The sequence below is a fragment of the Ursus americanus genome, chromosome 9, assembly GCF_024610735.1.
Source record: "Ursus americanus isolate L20-20 chromosome 9, mUrsAme1.1.p, whole genome shotgun sequence".
NCBI classification, from domain to species: Eukaryota; Metazoa; Chordata; class Mammalia; order Carnivora; family Ursidae; genus Ursus; species Ursus americanus.
Window position 1 is genome coordinate 62152778 of NC_142135.1, and position 22999 is coordinate 62175776.

Genomic DNA, 22999 nt, shown 5'->3' on the forward strand with positions numbered 1-22999 from the left:
ATCAAAGTATCTCATCTTGAGATGTTTCAAGATTTCTTTATTTCCTTCCTGTTTCAGGAACTTCCTCTAACCATTCTTTTTGATACTATGAGGATCTTGAAGGTATAATCCTACTGTGTGTTGAATATGTTGGCTTTCCCACTTATAGTGAATTGCTTGCTTGTGTATTTTGTAATCTTTTTTACTGTGAACTCTTTAATAAGGCTTCAGAGGTAAGAATTCTGAGTGATCTGGCTTGAGGGTACAACTTTCTCTGTCTAGAGAGGTTTGCATTTATTACTATTAAGTGCTTCCTTATCTGATTTTACTGGTATGCAGACTTTTTTTAAATCCTACTCTTTAACAGAATATTGTCTTCTTAGGTTCTAGTTTTATGTTAGAATCTCAGTTCCAGTTCCCAACTTTGAGCACCAAATCTCAGTCTTTTTCCCTGTGTGGTTATACAGACACCCATGATTCTGAACCTGGACTGCCATCACAGTCAACATGTGTACAGATCTAGTTGGTATTTTCTTCTTTATTTTAGGCTTCTGGGAATTTCCCATTTGTTTTGGGGAGCTCCACCACTTTTAAAGAAATTTTAGTTATATTTTATTTAGCATTTTCTAGCTGTCTTGTAACAGAATGTTGAAGTTACCCAGTTTTCTGTGTGGTTAGAAATGAAAATCCCATGGCTTGTGTATCATTAACATAGACTGTCTAGAAACTTGCAGGATCTCCCTTATTCCTAGTACTCTGAAATTTTATAATGATGTAATTTAGTGTGGTCTATTTTAATTCGTTGTGAACTCAACTCCTTTAAATCTGGAAATTCATGGAAAAGTTCTGAATTTTTGTATTAATGGTCTGATAATATTCTCCCTTTTATTTTTTCTATTTTCTGTATGGTTCTCTTGTTCATCAGAGGTTGGACTACTCAGATTAACTTACTTTCTTATATTTTTATCTACTTTCCATCTTTTTTACCATTTTGTTTTACTTTCTGCAAAATTTCCTCAACTTTGTTTTCCAAATGTATTGGATTTTAAATTTCTTCTCTTTTTTATTCTCTAATTTTTCCTTTTTTAGAGCATTCTCTTTTTTTTAACTCTTTTTAACTTTCTTTTTCTTTTTTATTGAAGTGTAGTTGACATACAGTATTGTATTAGATTCCAGTGTGCAACATATTGATTCAACACTTATATACATCATGAAATGATCACAATAAATCTAGCTACCATCTGTCACCATACAGAGTTGTTACAATATTTACTATATTCTCTAGGCTCTACATTACATCCCTGTAACTTATAAGTTTATACTTGTTTAATTCCCTTCTCCTATTTTTCCCATCCCTCTGCCCTTCCCATCTTGTAACCCCCAGATCTATGAGTCTGTTTCTGTTTTGTTTTTGAGATTCTACATGTAAGTGAAATCATATGACAATTTTCTTTCTCTGACTTATGTTATATAGCATAATACCCTCTAGGTCCATCCATGTTATGGCAAATGGCAAGATTTCATTCGTTTTTGTGGCTGAGTACTATTCCAGGGTGTGTGTGTGTATGTATGTGTATACTTATACACACAAACCACATCTCTTATTTTGAGACTATATTCACCTCACTTTTACCACTATATTATTATAATTGTTATATTTTATTATTGTTGTTGTTAATCTCTTACTGTGCCTAATTTATAAATTCAACTTTATCACAAGTATGTATGTATAGGTATACCACATTTTTTTTTTAGTATAGTTGACACACAATGTTACAATAGTTTCAGGTGTACATTAAGGTGCAACTTAATTTTTAATAAGCTTTTACATAATTCTATATTTACCACAAGTATAGCTACCATCTGTCTCATTACATCTCTATTATAATATCATTGACTGTATTCCTTATGCTCTGCTTTTTATTCTCATGACATTCATTTCATAACTAAAGATCTGTATCTCCCACTCTCCTTCACCCATTTCGCCCAACCCCCCAGCTCCCTCCCTTCTGGCAACCATCAGTTTGTTCTCTGTATTCGTATTTCTGATTCTCCTTTCTTTATTCATCTTTTTAGATTCCACTTATGGTATTTGTCTTTCTCAGTCTCTCTTATTTCATTTAGCATAATACCCTGTACATCCATCCATGTTGTCTCAAATGGCATGATCTCATCCTTTTTTATGACTGTGCAATATTCCACCGCGTGTGTGTGTGTGTGTGTGTGTGTGTGTGTGTGTGTCACATTTTCCTTATCCATTCATCTATTAATAGACACTTAGGTTGCGCCCATGTCCTGGTTATTATAAATAATGCTGCACTAAACATAAGGGTGCATATATTTGTGTTTTAATTTTCCCTGGGTAAATACATGATAGTGGAATTATTGGATCATATGGTGTTTCTTTTTTAATTTTTTTTGAGAAACGTCCATACTCTTTTCCACCGTGACTGCACTAGTTGGCATTCCCACCAACAATGCATGAGGGTATCTTTTTCTCCACATCCTTGACAACACTTTTTGGTTCTTGTCTTCTTGATTTTAGCCATCCTAACAGGTGTGAGGTGATATCTCATTGTGGTTTTGATTTACATTTCTCTGATGGTCAGTGATGGTGAACATCTTTTCGTGTGTCTATGGATGCCTGTATGTCTTCTTTGGGAAAATATCAATTCAGGTCCTCTGCCCATTTTTTAATTGGATTAATTAAGGTTTTTTAATGTTCAGTTGTTATGTTCTTTATATATTTCAGATATTGACTCCTTATCAGATATATAATTTGTAAATATTTTCTCCCATTTAATAGGTTGACTTTTTGTTTTGTTGATGGTTTCCTTTACTGGGCAAAAGCTTTATTTTTATGTAGTCCTAATGGTTTATTTTTTTAAAGATTTTATTTATTTATTTGACAGAGAGAGACAGCCAGTGAGAGAGGGAACACAAGCAGGGGGAGTAGGAGAGGAAGAAGCAGGCTCCCAGCGGAGGAGCCTGATGCGGGACTCCATCCCATAACGCTGGGATCACGCCCTGAGCCGAAGGCAGACACTTAAACGACTGAGCCACCCAGGCGCCCCCCTAATGGTTTATTTTTTTTCTTTCATTTCCTTTGCCTCTAGACATGTCTAGAAAAATGTTGCTATAGCTGATGTCTGTAAAAGTACTGCCTGTGTTCTCTTATAGGAAGATTATGGTTTCAGCTATCACATTTAGGCCTTTAATCCATTTTGAGTTTGTTTTTGTATAAGGTGTTAGAAAGTTGTCCAGTTTCATTCTTTTGCATGTAGCTATCTAGTTTTCTCAGCACCATTTATTGAAAAGACTTTCTTTCCGCCGTGGTATATTCTTGCCTACTTTGTCATAGATTAATTGACCATATAAGTGTGGTTTTATTTCTTGGCTTTCTATTCTGTTCCATTGATCTTGTGTCTATTTTTGTACCAGTACTAAACTGTTTTGATTACTGTAGCTTTGTAGTATATCTTGAAACCTGGGATTGTGTTACCTCCAGTTTTATTCTTCTTTCTTAGGATTGCTTTGGCTATTCAGGGTCTTCTGTGGTTCTCTACAAATTTAATATTATTTGTCCTAGTTTTGTGAAAAATGCTGTTGGTATTTTGATAGGGATTGCATTGAATCTGTAGATTGTTTTGAGCATTATGGATATTTTGATAATATTAATTCTTCCAGTCCATGAGCATGGAATATCTTTTCATTTGTGTCATCTTTCAATTTCTTTCATCAGTGTTTTGTAGTTTTCAGAGTGTAGGTCTTTCATCTCTTTGGTTAAGTTTATTCTTAGGTATTTTATTACTTTTGGTGCAATTGTAAATAGTGGCGGTTTTTTTAGTTTCTCTTTCTGTGACTTTGCTTTTAGTGTATAGAAATCCTACCAATATCTGGGTATTAATTTTGTACCATGACACTTTACCAAACCACATCTTCTTCACCAATTCATCAGTTGATGGACACTGGTTGCCTCCATATCTTGGGTATTATAAATAATGCTGGAATTAACATAAGTGTGCTCTTGTCTCTTGGATATAATACCTTCTCTTACCTCAGAAACATTCATTGCTCTTATTAGTTACAATTTCTTTGACTTCCAAATTCTGCTTTCTTCCCTGCACTATCTCTCTTTTCTCTGAATTCCTCTTTTCTATTTTCTGATATCTCTGTATTCCCCTTTTCTATTTCCTGGTATTTCTGTCTTCTGGCATCTCTATTTCTGGAGCTATCTGCTTAGCTTGACTACGCATTCATAGTAAGAGTAGGCACTGAAAAGCTGACAGGAAGAACAAACTAAAACCACAATGAGATATCACCTCACATAGAGATAACAAATGTTGGCAAGGATGTAGGGAAAAGGAAACCCGTGTGCACTATTAGTGGGAATGCATATTGGAATGGCTATCATGGAAAGCAGTATAGAGAGTCCTCAAAATTAAAAATAGAACTACCATATGATCTGGCAGTCCCACTCCTTGGGTATATACCCAAAGAAAATGAAAAAAAAAAAAAGATCTCAGAAAGACACCTGCACTCTCATGTTTATTGCAGCATTATGTACAGTAGTCGAGATGTAGAAACAACCTAAGTGTCTGTCAGCAGATGAATGGATCAAAAAGTGTAATATATATATATATATACAATGCCATATTTAGTCATGAGTAAGAAGGAAATCTTGACATTTATGACACGATTGGACCTTGAGGGTATTATGCTAAGTGAAATAAGTCAGATGGGGAAAGACAAATATCATATGATCTCACTGATATGTGGAATCTTAAAAAGTCAAACACTGAAGAAACAGAGTAGAATGGTGGTTTTCAGGGACTTGGTGGTAGAGGAATTTGGAAGATGTTGGTCAAAGGGTACAAATTTCCAGTTATAAGATAAATTTGAGGTATATAATGTGTAGCATTTTGTTCCTGTTAACAATACTACATTTTATGAAATGTTCTGAGAGACTAAATGTTCTTACCATGACAAGGAAATAGTTATTAAGTGACATAATGGAGGCAATGCAAAGTGTATCAAATCAACATGTTGTATGCTTTAAACTTATACAATGTTGTGGTGCCTGGGTGGCTCAGTCATTAACTGTCTGCCTTCAGCTCAGGTCACGATCCCAGGGTCCTGGGATCAAGCCCTATGTCAGGCTCCCTGCTCAGCCAGAAGCCTGCTTCTCCCTCTCCCACTCCCCCTGCTTGTGTTCCCTCTCTCACTGTCCCTCTCTCTCTGTCAAATAAACAAACAAAAGATTTTAAAAAAATAAACTTATACAATGTTATATATCTCAATAGAGCTGGGGAGAAAAAGCTGACAGGAAGACAGCCATACATGGGCAAGACTTGTCAAGGAGCGGATTTCACCCAATGATTAGTTCATGGAACACCCCTAAATGACGCTATCAACTCATTAGTCATGTCAGCTCCATTACATAGGAGTTGGTTAAAAGAACTACTTTACTTTCAATTCTCCAAATAAATCATGAGCATGATTTTGTATAAGGTGGTTGAGTAAAAAACAAATTCAGAGTTAGGTAAGGAGAGACTTTATTCAAAAGGATTATTGCAAATGCAGGAAAAAAGACTACTGCAAAAGGGTAAACATTTCAACTTTAAGATGTACAAGTCTCAAAAGTCAGACAGAAAAGGGCTTTTCTTTCATGGGGAAGAGTGAACTAGGCTAGAAAGTATCAAGTATGGGGAAGTGGGCTGAAGGGGCTTGATCAGACAGTAGTACAGAGGATGTTTCACTATGAGGTCAGTTGAGGCTCAGGAAGGGCTGTTACAAATGAGGGTGGATAAAAATTCAGGGGCCTGGTGGAAAGAGAAAAGCTTAATTAACACTTACTGAAGGAACAGGCATTTTTTATAATAATTTTTTATTATGTTATGTTAGTCACCATACAGTATATCCTTAGTTTTTGATGTAGTGTTCCATGATTCATTATTTGCGTATAACACCCAGTGCACGATGCAATATGTGTCCTCCTTAATACCCATCACCGGCCTATCCCAATCCCCTAACCCCCTCCCCTCTGAGGCCCTCAGTTTGTTTCCCAGGAACAGGAATTTTGTTCAGATTGATCAATGGGAACAAACAATTAAGTTAATTATGAGACAAAGAATGGGAATCTCAGGGTTTATATCTGAACTTGTCATAACTAAATAAAGAGGGAATCTGTGAGTCTTTTCAAGGTTATATGGGGATAAGGGTTCCTTACAGTAAGCCATTCTAAAATACAAAAGGGCAGTGGGATCATTATTTGCCAGGATCACAGGGCTCAGACAAACTTCAGCATCTCTCTTCCATTCCTGACACAAAGCACCTTCATATCGAAGTCTCTGAATGATGCCTTTTACTCCCACTTCTCTTCACCTTTTCCAGGCTAACTCCCACTCATTGTTCAGTAGCATGTATAGGTAACACCTCTCCTGAGAAATTTTCTCAAACAACCTCCCAGGTATAATTAAACATCATTGGTGTCTTCCCTTTATAGACTGAGCATGTGATGTCTGCTTAGTCCTTGAGGGCCAACTTGTGTCTTACTCATCGTTGTATCCTCAGCATATGGTTTGATGGCTGAGACACTGTAGGTGCTCAGTAAAGAGTGAATGGGCATGGGGTAGTTACCATAGCTGATTTTTAGAAATCAGAATGTTCTCATAAACAACAGAGAGACAGAACAATCCCCAGATCCTCTGGGTTGTTCAAAAGATGATGATCTCTCACTTGATTACCTGGCCCTCTACTTTGAGGATTCCTCAGTGGTCTTTTCATCAGCTAGCAATGAATGTGGAAGACAATAATTATTTTATCATCTTCTAACTGCTTTGGAAATACGCTTTCAGTAAAGGGGTAGAAAGTAACTTTTTAAAAATTGAATAGTTATCTTGCCTTATTATTTTCAGTACTGACCTAAGTCAATATAACTGATCACTGATACTAGTGCAAAATAGTTGAGAGGGCCTTTTTTCTAACTCTGAGAGTAAGAAGGATAATATGGGTGAACTTGAAAGAGATCTTCCTAGGAAAATGTAAAATTTTATACTCAGAAAAGCACAGTGAGTCTGGCAGAATTATAGAGTGTAAGGGGAGCTTGGAAATAATGTAGTTCAAGCCCTTCACTTGTAATTAAGCAAATTAAGTCTCTGACATGTGACATAGCAAACTTTACACAGAACCAGAAAGAAGCTATTTCTTTTATTTCCTGTTAGATTATTTTTCACTAAGCCAGAGATGAGTTTTGTTTGATTTTTGTAATGCACAGAATTCTTGAGCTACCATCTGAAAAAAGAAATGCATAACAAGCTCTGAAGAATTTTCACTGGGTGTTAAACTCAGGAAAAGAGCCAAAAAAATTTTTTTAATGTAAATGCATTAACATACTATTGTTTAGTACACCAAATGAAATACTTCTGAATGTAGCAATCAGATATTGTGAAGAACTCATCTATGTTAAAACCATAAATCAATAGAAAGTGGAGGGAAATCTCTATTACTTGATGAGATGCAGCCTAGGGGCTCTTGTCTTCAAATGTCTTTATTAATGGATATTCAAATGATGTATCAGATGATCTCTGATTATTCTTACCCACTCTACAAAGCCAGGCTAATCAATTCTTAAGTATAGAATTTTTTATTATAATAATAAATTTTTATTATATTATGTTAGTCACCATGCAGTACAGCCCTGGTTTTTTATGTAAAGTTCGATGATTCATCAGTTGCGTATAACACCCAGTGCACCATGCAATACGTGCCCTCCTTACTACCCATCACCGGTCTATCCCATTCTCCCACCCCCTCCCCTCTGAAGCCCTCAGTTTGTTTCCCAGAGTCCATAGTCTCTCATGCTTCATTCCCCCTTCTGATTACCCCCTCTTTCTTTATCCCTTTCTTCCCCTACCGATCTTCCTAGTTCTTATGTTCCATAGATGAGAGAAACCATATGATAATTGTCTTTCTCTGCTTGACTTATTTCACTTAGCATTATCTCCTCCAGTGCCGTCCGTGTTGCAGCAAATGTTGAGAAATCGTTCTTTTTGATAGCTGAGTAATATTCCATTGTATAGAATTATTTTAAGCTAGCAAAATATAATGAAATAATATTGCCCTGATCTAGTAAGTTTCCTGAGTGGCTGCTAAATTCTGTCTCTAGGGTAGCAGTTAGGAACCTTTCCGTAGAATTATAAGTCTTCAAACATTCACTTAGAGGGCAGGAATTAAGTAGTTATGAATTCTTTTATATGAAAAAAGTGGTGCTATACATGTACTACAGAAAGAGGCAGGGTGCCAACGTCAGATGTCATTGAGGTCCTAATTTCTCACAAGTCTACATCCTTCATTCAATAACCCCAATGGCCCTAGTACTCAAATCCAAGCTATTCTGCCCAGATAATGCAGAGAGTGCCCAGCCCTCATTTGGCATATCATTAGTTATCACGTGACCTTCGTAAAATAGCGATCATCCTGAGGTGAGGAAAAGCAGCTCTGGCAGTCAGGAGCCAGCCTGGCGCTAACAGCCAGACCTTGGTGTTCTCCTGTTAGACCACTTTACAGAGTACCAGCACCAGACAAGACTATTCTGTGTTCTTCATGAAATAAGATAAAAACAAGACCCCTGTGATCATGTCTAAACAAAGACCAAAAAAAAAAAAAAAAAAGAATTGTCCAAACCAGAAAAATGACAAAACCTCCCCCCACTTTTTTTTGCTGCTATGACTATTACTTCTTTATCAATTATAGCCCCAATTATTTTTCACCTTCTAGATAAAATTATCAAGATATCCAATGATGGAATTCCCCTCATTGTGATAGCATTCAACCCAAAGAAAAATCCCAGTTCCTTAAACCCTACACAAAAATCACCTAACACAAACCCAAATCCCATAAGTTCTTTCTAACACCATCTTTCTGAGATTTTCCTTGTTGAAACAAGCAAATAAATTAAATCTTTTTTGACTACCCATATATTACAAGAGTCTTTAACTGATGGGCTTCAATAATCCTTTCAAATTGGTGAATGTACCACTTAACAGTTCAGGGAAAAGTTAAAAATCATTTTCTTTTCCAACGTGTGTGCTTTATTGAATAAATGATACTTACTATCTAATTGTGACAATCATCTTTCAGCCTTGAAGAGAATTGGAGGGAAAACTTGAACACCAAAACCACTTCACCAGGCTTTCCCACCTTTATTTTACTGAATGTCAAAGGAATAATGTTTTTCTAATGATTAGTACTCATGCTAGCGGTATTAATTTCTATTATATTGAAATTCACAAGCAATGCTTTCATTTGGACTTATTTTATCTACTGTTGGGCCTCCACTAATTTTATCCCACTGTTGGGCCTCCATTAGTTTTTATGATGATTTTAACCCCTAATTAGTTAATAGTATATTTTCATCTTTCTTTAATGGTGAAACGAAAGAGTTGCCAAAATCTCTGAAGACTTTGTTTTATTTATTGGGTCTGTGCTTTAGGGAAGGAATAACTTAGCATTTTGTAAGAAAGAGAGGATGAAGCTAGGTAAAATGAGTCCCAGAATTTTAACAACCCACCAAATACCTTTGGTTTGTAGGAGACCATATTCTCTGGCTATTTCCCTTCTAGCAGCCCCCTGGTATCTGAAATGTTAATAAGTCATAAGAAGTAGTGCAAAGACAAACAATAACCGTAAAATATAAACATTTCTTTAAGTGTGTTGCTTAAGTGGCCACTCCAGTCCTCAGAAAATTATGTAGTACTGTGACCTAAGAAGCAGCATACTCTAAGATTACACTTAAATGTGATGAAAATTTAAAATTTAAAAACCTGTGAGTTGGGGGTACCTGGATGGCTCAGTCGGTTAAAAGTCTGTCTTCAGCTCAGGTCATGATCCCAGGGTCTTGCGATCAAGTCCTGCATCAGGCTCCCTGCTCAGTGAGGAGCCTGCTTCTCCCTCTCCTTCTGCTCCTCCCCCCTCTCGTGCTTCCTCTCTCTCTCTCTCTCAAATAAGTAAATAAAATCTTGTGAAAATAAAGACTTGTGAGTTGAGAAGGGGGATGAGTGGACAAAATTGATGTGGACTACCTTATCAATTTCTTGGCAAGAGGAACTAGAATTAGGAATCTAGAAATGCTCTGGAGCAGTCAGGGAGAGAGTATATATTTGAAGAAAGATGAAAGAGGGGAAAAAGGTGATTTAATTTATTCCATCTACAGGATATTTAGTCCCTTTCTTGCTATGGATGTTTCTAAGCACTATGGATATGGGCAGAGAGGAAGAATTTCACAGCTTCGGCTCTCATGGAGATAATAGGAAATAGATATTGATATCACAATTGAAACAGGTTGAATGATAGCCCCCCAAAATGTATGTCTATGACCTAACCCCTAGAACTTGTGAACATGCCCTACTTTGGAAAAAGAGTTTTCAGATGTACTTAAGGATCTCAGAGGGGAGCATCTGGAATTACCCAGATAGGTCCTAAATCCAGTGACAAGTATCCTTAGAAGATATGGAAGAGAAGAAGACACCAACACAGATGAGAAGACAATGTAAAGATGGAAATGGAGATTGCGGGTGCCTGGGTGGCTCAGTTGTTAAGCATCTGCCTTCAGCTCAGGGCGTGATCCCAGAGTCCTGGAATCGAGCCCCACATCAGGCTCCTCCGCTGGGAGCCTGCTTCTTCCTCTCCCACTCCCCCTGCTTGTGTTCCCTCTCTCACTGGCTGTCTCTCTCTCTGTCAAATAAACAAACAAAAAATCTAAAAAAAAAAAAAAAAAAGGAAATGGAAGTTGAAGTGATGTGACCACAAGCCAAGGAATGCCTGGAGCCACCACAAGCTGGAAGATGCAAGGAAGGTCCTCCCCTGGAGGCTTCAGAGGGAGTACTGCCTGCCAACACCTGGATCTTGGACTTCTGGCTTCCAGAACTGTGTGAGAATATATCTCTGTTGTTTTAACCCATCTGGGATGTTGAAATTCATTATAGCAGCCCCAGGAAACTAATATGATAACTATAAAAATGAGATATAATTAAAAGTTCCATGAAAGCAGATACCAAAGGTACTTGACCTAAATTTGGGTGTCAGAAAAGCTTGTCAAGAGGTCATAGATAAAGATACTAAAAGAAGATACAAGAAGGTTAAATGGGGGGGCGCCTGGGTGGCACAGCGGTTAAGCATCTGCCTTCGGCTCAGGGCGTGATCCCGGCGTTATGGGATCGAGCCCCACATCAGGCTCCTCCGCTGCGAGCCTGCTTCTTCCTCTCCCACTCCCCCTGCTTGTGTTCCCTCTCTCTCTGGCTGTCTCTGTCTCTGTCGAATAAATAAATAAAATCTTTAGGGGCGCCTGGGTAGCGCAGTCGTTAAAGCGTCTGCCTTCGGCTCAGGGCGTAATCCTGGCGTGCCGGGATCGAGTCCCACATCAGGTTCCTCTGCTATGAGCCTGCTTCTTCCTCTCCCACTCCCCCTGCTGTGTTCCCTCTCTCGCTGGCTGTCTCTCTCTGTCAAATAAATAAATAAAATCTTTAAAAAAAAAAAAAAAACAAAGAAGGTTAAATGGATTCAGAACAAAAAGACAATTTTAAGGGTAAATAAGAGAGAGTTACTTTTCTGTGCATTAAGATTTTATGTGTGCTAATATGTAATTAATATGACTATGTAAATCAAATCAGACATTAGTTGACTACAAACTTGATATTGAGGTTTCTTACTTAGAAACCTGTTATGTGACACAATAAGTGCTTAATACTTTTCCAAACCAACAAAAAGTAAGAATAATTATAGAGTAGGACTCTCCTCTTTCGTGCTTCTGTGTTACTTCAAGCAGCTGGGAGGCAGGCCATCTGTTTCCAAGCTGAAAAACACCAGATGTCTTCCCAGATCCACATGTAGGACTCACTCTGAAACTGCTGGGGGACAGTAACTGCACCTCCACCGATACCTGAACCAGGTATGTAATCAGCCACAGACCTAAAAGACAGGTGGATGCTTCATGAAGCCTGGACCTGGCCAATAAGTAAACACAACACAAGGACCAGAAGAGCTATGAAATTAGTGCCAGACTAAAATATGATATTTTTTCATTGCAAACAAATTATTTTTGAATTTTGAATCATTTATCACTTAATGACACTTGTTCACCAGGTGCTGTTTAAAGCATTTTATAGGTGTTAATTAGTTTAAGCCTAACAAATCTATAAAATATATAGTATTTATAACTCCATTTTATAAGTAAGGAAACAAGCACAGAGAACTAAAGTAAGTTGTCCGGAGTCACACAGCTAATAACCAGCAGAACTGGGATTCAAACTCATCCTGTCTTGAGTTCCAAAATTTATGCTCTTAATGACTGCATTTTCCATAGTCTCTATAATCCCATAACAATAAACAACCAGGAAGCATAATTATCATCTTCATTTTACAGATGAAGAAAGTGAGGCCCAAAGAGATTAAGGAACTCACCCTATATCACACAGATGCTAACTGTGGAGAGCCTAAATTTAATCGTAGAAAGTCAGACTCTGTAGAGTCCGGGGAATTAACCAGCAGGCTACAGTGGCTTCAGATCCAGCTGTTTGCCTTTGCTTTAGGAAACAGTCCAGCCTTGCTCATCTTCTTGGTTTATTTATTGGTTCCTCTCCTCCTTCAAGCTGTCTATAGGTTTTAATGTTTGAATAAGAGAATCATCTCGTCATAGCCTTCATTTTACTCAAACACTCAAAGTAGAACTTTTTCTTTACTGCTTCTGGCTTTTATTTTCATATGCTTTTCAAAAAGAAAAAATAACAAATAGCTAATATTTTTTAAGATTGCACTATGTGCCAGCCTCTCTGCTGTGTGTCTTACTTCTATTTTTCCATCCTACAGAAGTCTGTAGGTAGGTTTTTTTAATTTCTTCGCAGCACAGATGAGGAATTTGAGGCTCAGAAATGTTAAAACCTCCCCTGAAGTCATACAGCCGATACTACCAGAGCTAGTATTCCATCTCAGGCCCTCCAGATTCCAAAGTCCATGCTCTTGACCACACACTGAATTGCCTCCACCTCTTTTCTTTTCTTCTTTTTTAAGTAGGCTCCATGGCTAGTGTGGAGCCCAACATGGGGCTTGAACTCACAACCCTGAGATCAAGACCTGAGCTGAAATCAAGAGTCAAGACACTTAACCAACTGAGCCTCCCAGACACCCCTAAATTGCCTCCACCTCTCAAATAGATCTGACTATATGTGACTGGTAATCATATGAAGAAAGGAAAACATGGGAACAACCACCAGGTTCCAGGGCCAGAAGTTTCCAGAAAGGAGCCTCCTTTCCCTGGAATATCAGGTGACTTTACAGCAAAGACCTGTAATAGTTGACACACGACCTGAGACCATCCTGACAAGATTACTGATCCTTCGTTGTCATCATTGTAAAGCATCACTGAGCTTTGCTGTTCAAAGACAGTTTATCATCTGACAGTTTATCATCATCTGGATGTGATCAGGCCCTAAGGAAATGATGGTAACCTGCCCAGAGTGGGCTGATTTAATCTTTGAAATACCTGCATATTAATTTATAGGGCAAATAACCCCCAACAGGAAAGACCAGAGTACGAGACCTGTCAACCAGACCTTCTCAAACACTAAGTCAAGAAGTTGGAAGTTGCTTATTTTCTCAGAAGATCCCAAAGACACCTAGTCAGTAAATACGGGCACTGGAGTTAGGCACATCCTGTGTCACCATTTTGGAGCTGTGCATCCTTGGAAAATTGACTTTGCCTCTATGAATCTGAGTCTTCTCATCCATTTTTTTAAAGATTTTATTTATTTGAGAGAGAGAGCTTGGGAGAGAGAGAGATCACAAGCAGGGGGGAGACATAGAGGGAGAAGCAGGCTCCCCACCAATCAGGGAGCCTGATGCAGGATTCGATCCCAGGACCCCAGGATCATGACCTGAGCCAAAGGCAGACGCTTAACTGAGTGAGCCATCCAGGTGCCCTCAATTCTTTAAATGTATCTACCATTAACTCCTACCTCAAGGCATTATTGAAAAGATCAGAAATATGTATAAAATAGGGGTACTTTACAAATCTCACATGAGTATTACTGTCCCTTATATCTTGATATAGGCATGTGACTGCCACCCAGACTGAAATACCCATGTTACATATCCACGCACGCTTTCCCCAAAATTTTGCTGGAGAAAAGCTGATAATTCAGTTTAACTTATTTTCCTAATATCACAACAGAACACAATTCCTGATTTTGCAAATTATTTTTGTTAGTTTCTTGCTTTCTGATGGCCTGTTTCCTAGGAAGCTCTCTCCAAGTCAAGCTGTGGGGTATGTCACTTCCATGGAACCTCCCTACAGGGAAGCAACTCTCTTCTACAGGATGAGGATTCTTATTTTAGCATGTACCCTAGAAAATGACACCTAAACTAATTTCCAGAGTGGTTCTTCATATTATTTCGGGTTCTGATGGCTCTCTACCCTCCAAATACAGCACTATTTCCTCATCTCTACTGGCAATAAGGGATGGCAGCAAACCTTAATATCAAAAAGCTATCTCTGTAATGGGTTTAGAGGCAGGTCTCAAAGATGATTAAAGGATCAGAAAACCTAACATATAGAGAAAAGTGAAAGATACCAATGCACTTTATCTAACAAAGGCAAGAAACCAGCCATCCCTTACTGAAAAATGGATCAAGAAAAATTGAAGCAGTGTTGAAGTGTAAGGGATCAAGAAAAACATCTGCAGTCTTCTTAAATGTGGATATGAGTTAACATTAGGATGTTGTCAGCTCTCCTCTTTTGGTGACTTGAAAGATGTGGCTTGCGTACATCTATTGGGGACAGGTTTGTTCAGTCCTAGATGTATCCTTGCCCAAGGGCTGACAGATGGATCAAATGACCTCTCAGCATCCCTTCCAGCCCCACACTTCTGTTTTTCTATGACTGTTGGACTAGCATGTTAGCTGAGTCAGATTTGCCCTTGCAACTTAGAGGAACAGTCAGCTGCTTAAACAAACAAACAAACAAACAAACAAACAAACAAAACAGGTAGACTCTTTATCCCCAAAACAAATGCCTCTCTATCCTGTTCAAGATTAAATTATCCCACCAGAGGTGTCATTTCCTTGAGTCACAAAGTATTTTTGGTCTTCTAGAGTTCCCTAACAGAATGCAGACACTGACACCTAAGTGAAGATCAAGTAACTAAATCTTATCAGAGATCAAGGCCCTGTAACAGACTAAGGCTGAAAATGCAGGAAGAGAAGAGTCCCAAACACAGAAAAGACAGAGACATGACTGTAAAGGCAAACTGGGCCTAATCAAAAACTGTAGATAGAACTCTCTTCCCTCCCAGCTGAGTTTGGTAATTCTTTCAATGAATGTGAAACACTAGCTATTGGTTGTGAAGCACTAGAGAAGGCACTGGGAACACTACAGTAAGACAAACAGACACGGTTGGCTCCTGTTTTCCTGCAAAACACTGAACATGGTGTGAATGTATAGTGACTATTACATGGGGTCTACACGTATGCGACAGTGAGTTGCTGATGTACACAAGGCACCATGCTGGGCACTTGAAAAGAAGTGGTAACCAAATGGAGCTTATATTGCGATTAGATGAAATTAGGGAATGAAAGAAGCACGAGTTGCTCTGAGAACTCTGACAAGACTACCCTAGCCGAAAAGTCCAACCTGAGGAAGGGATGTCTCTATTGCCACGTGAAGGCTGAGTAGGAATTTGTAAAAGGTGTATGTCGGGGGAGGAGGAGATACCTGGAGAGTGTTCCATTTCAAGTTACCAAATGTTGCCACGCTACCATAGTTTGGTTGTATAGTAAAGTAAAATGTAATTTATATCTTTCTTTCTCATATTCAAGTATTTGTGTAATAATTTTCAAGAATATCAAAGTCATACTTTAAACTATTTTATCTAATTTTTACCAGATGGCTTTAGTGTATGTTGGTCTTTAAACTGTTAGTTATAAATTATGATCAAATTCCATTATGGATATGATGTAATTTGGAGACCTAATTCAAAACGAAAAAAGAGTTTTACCCTGCTGATAAAAGCATTGAGTCTAAATCCAAATGTGTTTGGTGTTTCTGAATGTAAATAAGATGACATGTTTCACATTGTGACACAGATCTTTCCCCACCTGCACGGAATATGAATTATAGGTTGGTTCCTGCACTACAGGTGGACCTGTGGCAGCCCAGCAGTATCTCCTATGTATCAAAAGGAGCAGTTACTGATGTCCATATTCCCCAAAATGGTTCCCAAGCCCTGTTAGCGTTCTTACAGGAAGCCAACATCCAGTACAAGTAAGCATTCTTTTTCACTTGCTTAATTCATTACTACTAAACTGAACTGAATGAGAGCTCTATTCAGGTTATTTACTGAGTACCTACAACAGCATTTCTGGTACTATTTTTCAGACTGCAAAAACAGCACCTTTGATGAGCTTATTAGTGTAATGGGGGAGGGGAGTAGAACCACACTGGCATATCATTTCACCATTACCATTCGGTGGTCGGTATAAACACAGGAGATCTTTTCTGTGTGAGGAAAGGAGAGCCGCCTAGCGATACCTAGAAAGTGGGTAGGAATGCAGAAGCAGATAAAGCTTTCTGCAGGAGAAATGACAACTAAGCACAGGATGAGCCTTGGGACTTGCAGGCAGAGGGGACAGTGCAAGCAAAGGGAAGAAGCAGTATAATGCCTGTCTGGGGAACTGAAGTGGTTGAGTGTTATTAGTGTACAAACACAGGGAGTAGAAATAAAGATGCTGGAGAGGTTGAGGGAAGACAACATTGTGGGAAGTCTGTTGTGTACAGGGCTAGGAGCTCAGACTATCTAGTGTGTGGTGCTACACACTTGGAGGATGTAACCAAGGGAGCCAGGTGTAACTGGGGTGAAGGGGCAATAGGAGACTACAATAATAGTCCAAGTAAGAGGTTGCGAGGCCTTGAGTCAGGACCAGAGTAGTGCGATCAGGAGAGTATTCAAAAAAATAGTTAATAGGCAAAACCACCTGCACTCTGAACTTGGTTGGATGTGGGGAGGAAGAAATCGAGGACAGCCCCAAATCTTCTAGCTGGGGCAGTAGAGTAGATAGATTCAAGTAGATTTTGATATCTTGAAGTATTTGGTTTGGGTTGTTTGTGGTTGTTTTTGTTGTGTTTTGTTTTTAAGGAATAGTTAAGTAGTAAGAATGGAGCAAACAGAAGATAGTTACAGGAGTCAAAGAAGAAATGAGAGACTCTCAAGAGGGAGAACATTAGTGGTGCCAAGTGGTGCAGTAATATTCAGCAAGAAAAGGACTGACCAGTTTCCTTTGGATTTGGCAATGGAAATTGTGTTGGTAACTCTCATGTTGGGATGTGGGATTAGATTGTCAGGAACAGAAGACAGAGACAGAAGTGAATAAAAGGTAAGAATGTGGAGAAGCAAAGCAGACTACTGCTCTTAGAAATTAAAATAAGGAGAGAGGTAGAGAATCAGGAGTGACTACAAGGAGATGCAACATCAATGACTGCTTGAAATTTGGGAGGTTAGGGAGTAAGGGGGCAATTTTGGTATGTCTGTAGGCTGAGGGGAGGAACCAGTGGGGAAGGAGACATTGATGGTGCAGGTTAGAATGCACCAATGGAGGGATGGGTTTGAGCCCTAGGAAGGATATTTATCCAGTAAGACTGAAGAGGTAAATGTGAGCATAGTTAAGATTATAAAAAGGAGAGTCAACAACTTGAAAGAAATCATAACTAATGGCTAAATTTTCTATATGGACTAGGAAGCAAAATAATCTACTGAAAGGGAAGAAACAGGGGCTGAAGAAAGGTTACCAAGAGAAAAACTGGGTAAGAACCAATAAAAGTGGTTGTTGAAAAGAAGGGAGATTGTAGTGCTCATACAGAGTTGAGGTTTTGTTGGGTTAGGACCATGGAAAGGTCAGGATGGCAAGGAAGTTGAGGTTTCTAGTGGGAAACTAGCGCAAGTATTCATCCATGGTGCCAAATCTGGATAGCAAGGGAGAAGAGTCTAGGAGGAATGATGGAGTCAAACGGAAGAATCAAGAAGGGTATAAGCATCTTTGTATTGAAAGCAGATATAGCATGATTGAGGGCAAAAAAGAAACAGAAGGAAGAAAATTTTGACAAAGTGTAGGCTGAGATTAAGAGCCCTGGTATAGAACATTTATGGCTGGTGACAAGATTCAAGGGATAGTCATGGAGGATTTGGCTAAAATGGAGTATAAATCACTGAGGCTGATGTAGTCGAGAATGGATGGACTAAATCACCAGAGAATCAACACAGCAGTTTTGAATCTCCTTGGGTGATGGCAAGATTAGAGATAAAGAGACAGAATGTGCTCCTGGGACAGTAATTTCAGAGTACCCAGGACTTAGAGGAAAGAAACAAGGAATGGCATGATGCCAAAGCCCAAATGGGCTTTTTCTAGAAGTAGATTGATGGGGAAGGAGAAATGGGGGTTTGGAAGAATGCTGACCTCCTTCCCTTCTGATCCCACGATAGGTGGAGTGGCAGAAGAGAAAGCCACAAAAGAATCTGTCCTTGAGAGAGTCCAATTTCTGTCAGGGCAAGAATATGAGAAGAGAGAGTTCTCTGAAAAGATGAGAATATAGGAAGTATTTACAGTGAAAGCAGGCTTCCAGCAGGCACAAAGGAAAAGGAAGTGGTGGAGTGATGAAGAACCAATGCAGGATCTGAGGGGAGAAGGGCAGTGTAGTGAATTAATGACATGGGAAGGAGTGACATACTTTCACTTGGAAACCTAGGATTTCAGGGCTGAGAGGCATGATCATAAGTGACTAACCTCAATTGCTCCAACTTTTTAGCAAATGGTTGTGCTGTTAAAACTGGCAGGAAGATCCCTGATGATGTCTGGTAAGGCCTGGGATGGGCTCGTGGCCCTGTGAGTCAATGGTAAAAGCCTTAGCCTCTGGAAGGCTGAGCCACAGCGTGCAAAGTAGCAGTGACGTTCCTCCCTGGTCCACACAAATACTTCCCTGCCAGAAAGATAATTACAGCCTTATTAAAGTACCAATATGCTTTTTGCAGAAAGGTATTTTATCTGTGCTTCTAGAACAGGGTAGAGTCACAGCTGTGCATAAAACTATTGTTCATATTGAACACATTTTCGTCATCACTCCAACTTTGAAGGCGTGCTTTGATTCTCTGAATGCCTGGAAGGAAGGAGCTTGGTAATTATATCTATAGGTGCTCAGCAACAACTCACGTGCTTCATTAATTATAATTCAGTAGAAGGGAATATACCAGTTATTTTAACAAGTCTCTATTTCCTGCCTTTAAATATAGGTCATGTGGAACTGATATAGAATAAAATATCACACTTTATGTCACAGAGAATGGAATCTAAAAAAAATTAATGTTTTAAAATCAGTTGTCTCCTCATGGAGGACAATCATTTAGAATTATTCATTTTTTGGTCCCAAGATAATAACACATAAGAGTCAATTAAATTCCACAGGGCAGTAGGTAGAGATCATTTTAATTGACTTTTATTATTATAGCCTGGGGTATTTTCAAAAGATTATCATTAACTCTATACAACTATACATAATATATAGCCGTAGCCATCTTTGAGGCAAAGATAATGTGACCCCGTGTGTCTAGCCCCTAGGTAATCATCTCCTCTCAATGACATGACAGATGAGATGACTCATTCTCTTATAAAAAATTGAATCATTTTATAAATTAAATACCTGTAAAAACTGGCAGTAGAATTTCAAATTTCGAGCCCCCCTCACCCACCCTGGAAGCTTTGGGGGGGTGGTTTTATACTGAGTGTTGACATCACTTGGAAAGTTCTCGATAGCTCTAGTTACTACCCTACGAGTGTATGCAACTAGGATAGGAATAATAATCAGCCATAAAGGACTAAGAAAATACAACACTTACAAATGCTATTGGGCTCCTTCTCATCAATCTGCTGGTGTTGACTACTTGACAAGGAAAATGGCACTAGAACTGCCACACCACAATTATTTTAATTTCCAGATTGGTCTTTTAAGGCCTGTATTAAGATACGGTCTAGTTATTGAACAGAGACCTGTATTCGTTTGCTAGGGCTGTCATAACAAATACCACAGACTGGCTGGCTTAAAAAGCAAAAATTTATTGATTCATGATTCTAGAGGCTAGAAGACTGAAATCAAGGTGTGGGCAGAGTTGATTCCTTCTGAGGGCTGTGAGGGAAGGATCTGTCCCAGGCCTCTTCCCTTGGTTTGTAGACAGGACAGCCATCTTTGCCTCTTCATATCTTCCCTCTATGTGTGTCTTTGTGTCCTAATTTCCCCCTGTTTTTTAAAATTGTTGTAAAATATATAGAACATAAAATGTACAATTTTAACCATTTTAAATATACAATTCAGTGACATTAAGTACATTCACATTATGCAACCATCAGCACCATGCATCTCTAGAACTTTTTCATCTTCCCAAACTGAATTTTCTCTTTCTATAAGGACACCAGTCATATTGGATGAAAGTATATCCTGGTGACCTCAGTTTAATTACATCTGCAACAGTCCTGTTTCCAAATAAGGTCACATTCTGAGGTGCTGGGGGTTAGGACTTCAACATATAAATTGGGGGGCTGAGGGACACAATTCAACCCATAACAGGTCCCCAAACACAATGGCTTAAATCAAACAGAATTTACTTCTCCCTAATGGGATGGTCCAGAGGTCCAGAAGCTGTTCCAGCCACCACTGTTGTTACCATGACTACCTCTAGGGCTGTAAAGCTGGCGACTAGACAGGGGAGTGCTGAGTTCAGCAGCTCCAACTACCTCTCAACAGTCATGTCTCCGTGACCTTGACATGGCCACAGTAACAGCAGGAGAGCCACCTCCACCTCCGCCTCATTCTTAACTTCCTATCTTACCAGCATTTACAAATCTGTACCCAGAATCAAGGTTGCAAGAGAGTCAAGAAAAAAGTAAGCTTTGGCTCCCCAGCCCCTGCGGTACAGGAAGTCTGTAAGGAGAGTAGGCAGTTGACCATATCCAGCACAGACACTCAAAAGAGGAAAAGGAAAAAAGGGTCAGCCATATTCTACCATTCTCTTCATTTGTATTTAATATGGAACTTGAGAGGACTGATACCAGTGAGTTTCCAGATTTAACTAGCCTAAATCAGTGGCTTCCAGATCGTTAGACTAAATTTGATCCCGACAGTATATTAAAATCACTTTGGTGAGCTTTTAAAAAGGACTGATACCTATTGTTGTCTATGTCGGGCCCAGTGTGGCATATTTCTTTAAGTTTGCTTGTTTATTTTTAAGTAATCTCCACACCCAACATAGTGCGCCAGCTCCCAGCTCCAAGATCAAGGGTCACACACACTTCCAATGGAGCCAGTCAGGTGCCCCGGGGTGGCATGTTTTTTAAAGCTCACAGGTGACTTTAAAGCAATGCAGCTTAAGAATCACTGGCTTAAATGGATAGGCAAATACTAGGGAATTCAACAACTAGTTCTATTTGGGGCACTTGGAGACTTTAAAAGAAGACTGAGAAGTTTAAGAGTTTATTCATCAAAGAAGCTAATATCCAACTAGAATGATTACATACAACTTGAAACTGAAAACCTTTATCATTTTCCTACTTTGGTGACAACACTAGCAAACTTGACTAGAAAATATTAAGATAAATCCATTGCAGGAGCAATTCTCCATTAGAATTATCTTGATAGTTCTCTGGGCATTTCATGCTGTAATTGGTAATATGTTAAGTCGTTTATCAATTAATAATGATAAATGATAAAGAATCTAATCAGTTAAGAGGCATAGTTTTGTGTACTGAAACTCCTGGGAAAATATTGCCTTTCTAAAGGGAACAATGGTTGCTTTATCAGGAGCTAAACAAACAGATGTATCAGCATCGGAGTTTCTTAACTTTCTGGTAATTAATGTGGGGAATTGCTCTTACCTTGAGTGGAAACAAGTTGCACTTGTTTATATTTAGAAGGTCTGACCACCTTGGAAATAATGCAAAAGCAATACACCACAGCTCAATTTTGTAAACATTTAAACATTTTATTAAACCTTTGCAAACTTTTTCTGTGTGTGTTGTCTTGTTTTGGTGTTCATTATGGCACACGGGACTTAGAGTCTAAAGACTAGAATTCAGGTTCACATTCTGAGTTCAAATTCTGGCTCTGTTCACATTCTGAGTTCAAATCACTAGCAGAGTGATGTTGGTAGGTTCTTAACCCTTGGGGGTGCATTTTCCCTGTTTGTAACACGGAGGTAACAAAAAAAATCTACCTCATATGGTTATTAACTAAGCTCGTATACATAAAATACATAGCATGGTGTCTAAATAGGTACTCAATAAATGTAAATGCTCATACCCATCATTCAGTTCTTATAGCTGTTCAATCAATGCTAGTAATTATTATTTGAGAACATCTGCCTATAATTTTACATGTTATATTCATTACCCAATTTAACAGCTTCTATTTCCGAAAAGAGAACATTTTCCCAACATTTGGTACTTTAAGAAATGTCAATATTTGCTATCCTCTTTTTCATAGATGCATAATTTCCATTTCAAATTGCCTGATTTTTATGTGATCTCCATTCAGTTTTTATCACGTCTATCATTTCAAATCCAGGATCCTCATAGAAGATCTTCAGAACACACTGGAAAAGGCAAGCAGTTTGCGAACCCAGAGAAATCGAAGATACCTGTCTGGATATAATTATGAAGTTTATCACTCCTTAGAAGAAGTATGTAATCAGAGGAGCTTTCATTGTTTTTTTTTTTTTAATAAATGCGTCTTTATCATTTAGGTCTAATGGTTGGGAGAAAAGCATGAAGACAGAGGCAGGGGCCATGTGAAGAATACATAAAGCTCTTATATTGCCCAGCCACCTCAGTTCATCATTTCTTCCATTATTAAGACTTTATAAGAAGTAGTGAAATTATTTCAATTTCATTTGCTTTACCCTACCCACCCCTACAAAGGATATGGGAAGGGCAATGG

At 38.7% G+C, this 22999-nt stretch overlaps 1 protein-coding gene across 2 annotated transcripts in view; it reads left to right on the forward strand.

Annotated features, from left to right (window-relative positions):
- Nucleotides 1–22999, forward strand: part of CPA6 (carboxypeptidase A6) — a 324775-nt gene that overhangs the window by 220689 nt on the left and 81087 nt on the right. For both annotated transcript variants that reach the window (XM_087864840.1, XM_087864841.1), the window contains exons 3-4: nucleotides 16167–16291; nucleotides 22628–22742. In XM_087864840.1, the coding sequence (XP_087720966.1) occupies nucleotides 16167–16291; nucleotides 22628–22742 (240 nt within the window). The remainder of the gene's footprint in view (nucleotides 1–16166; nucleotides 16292–22627; nucleotides 22743–22999) is intronic.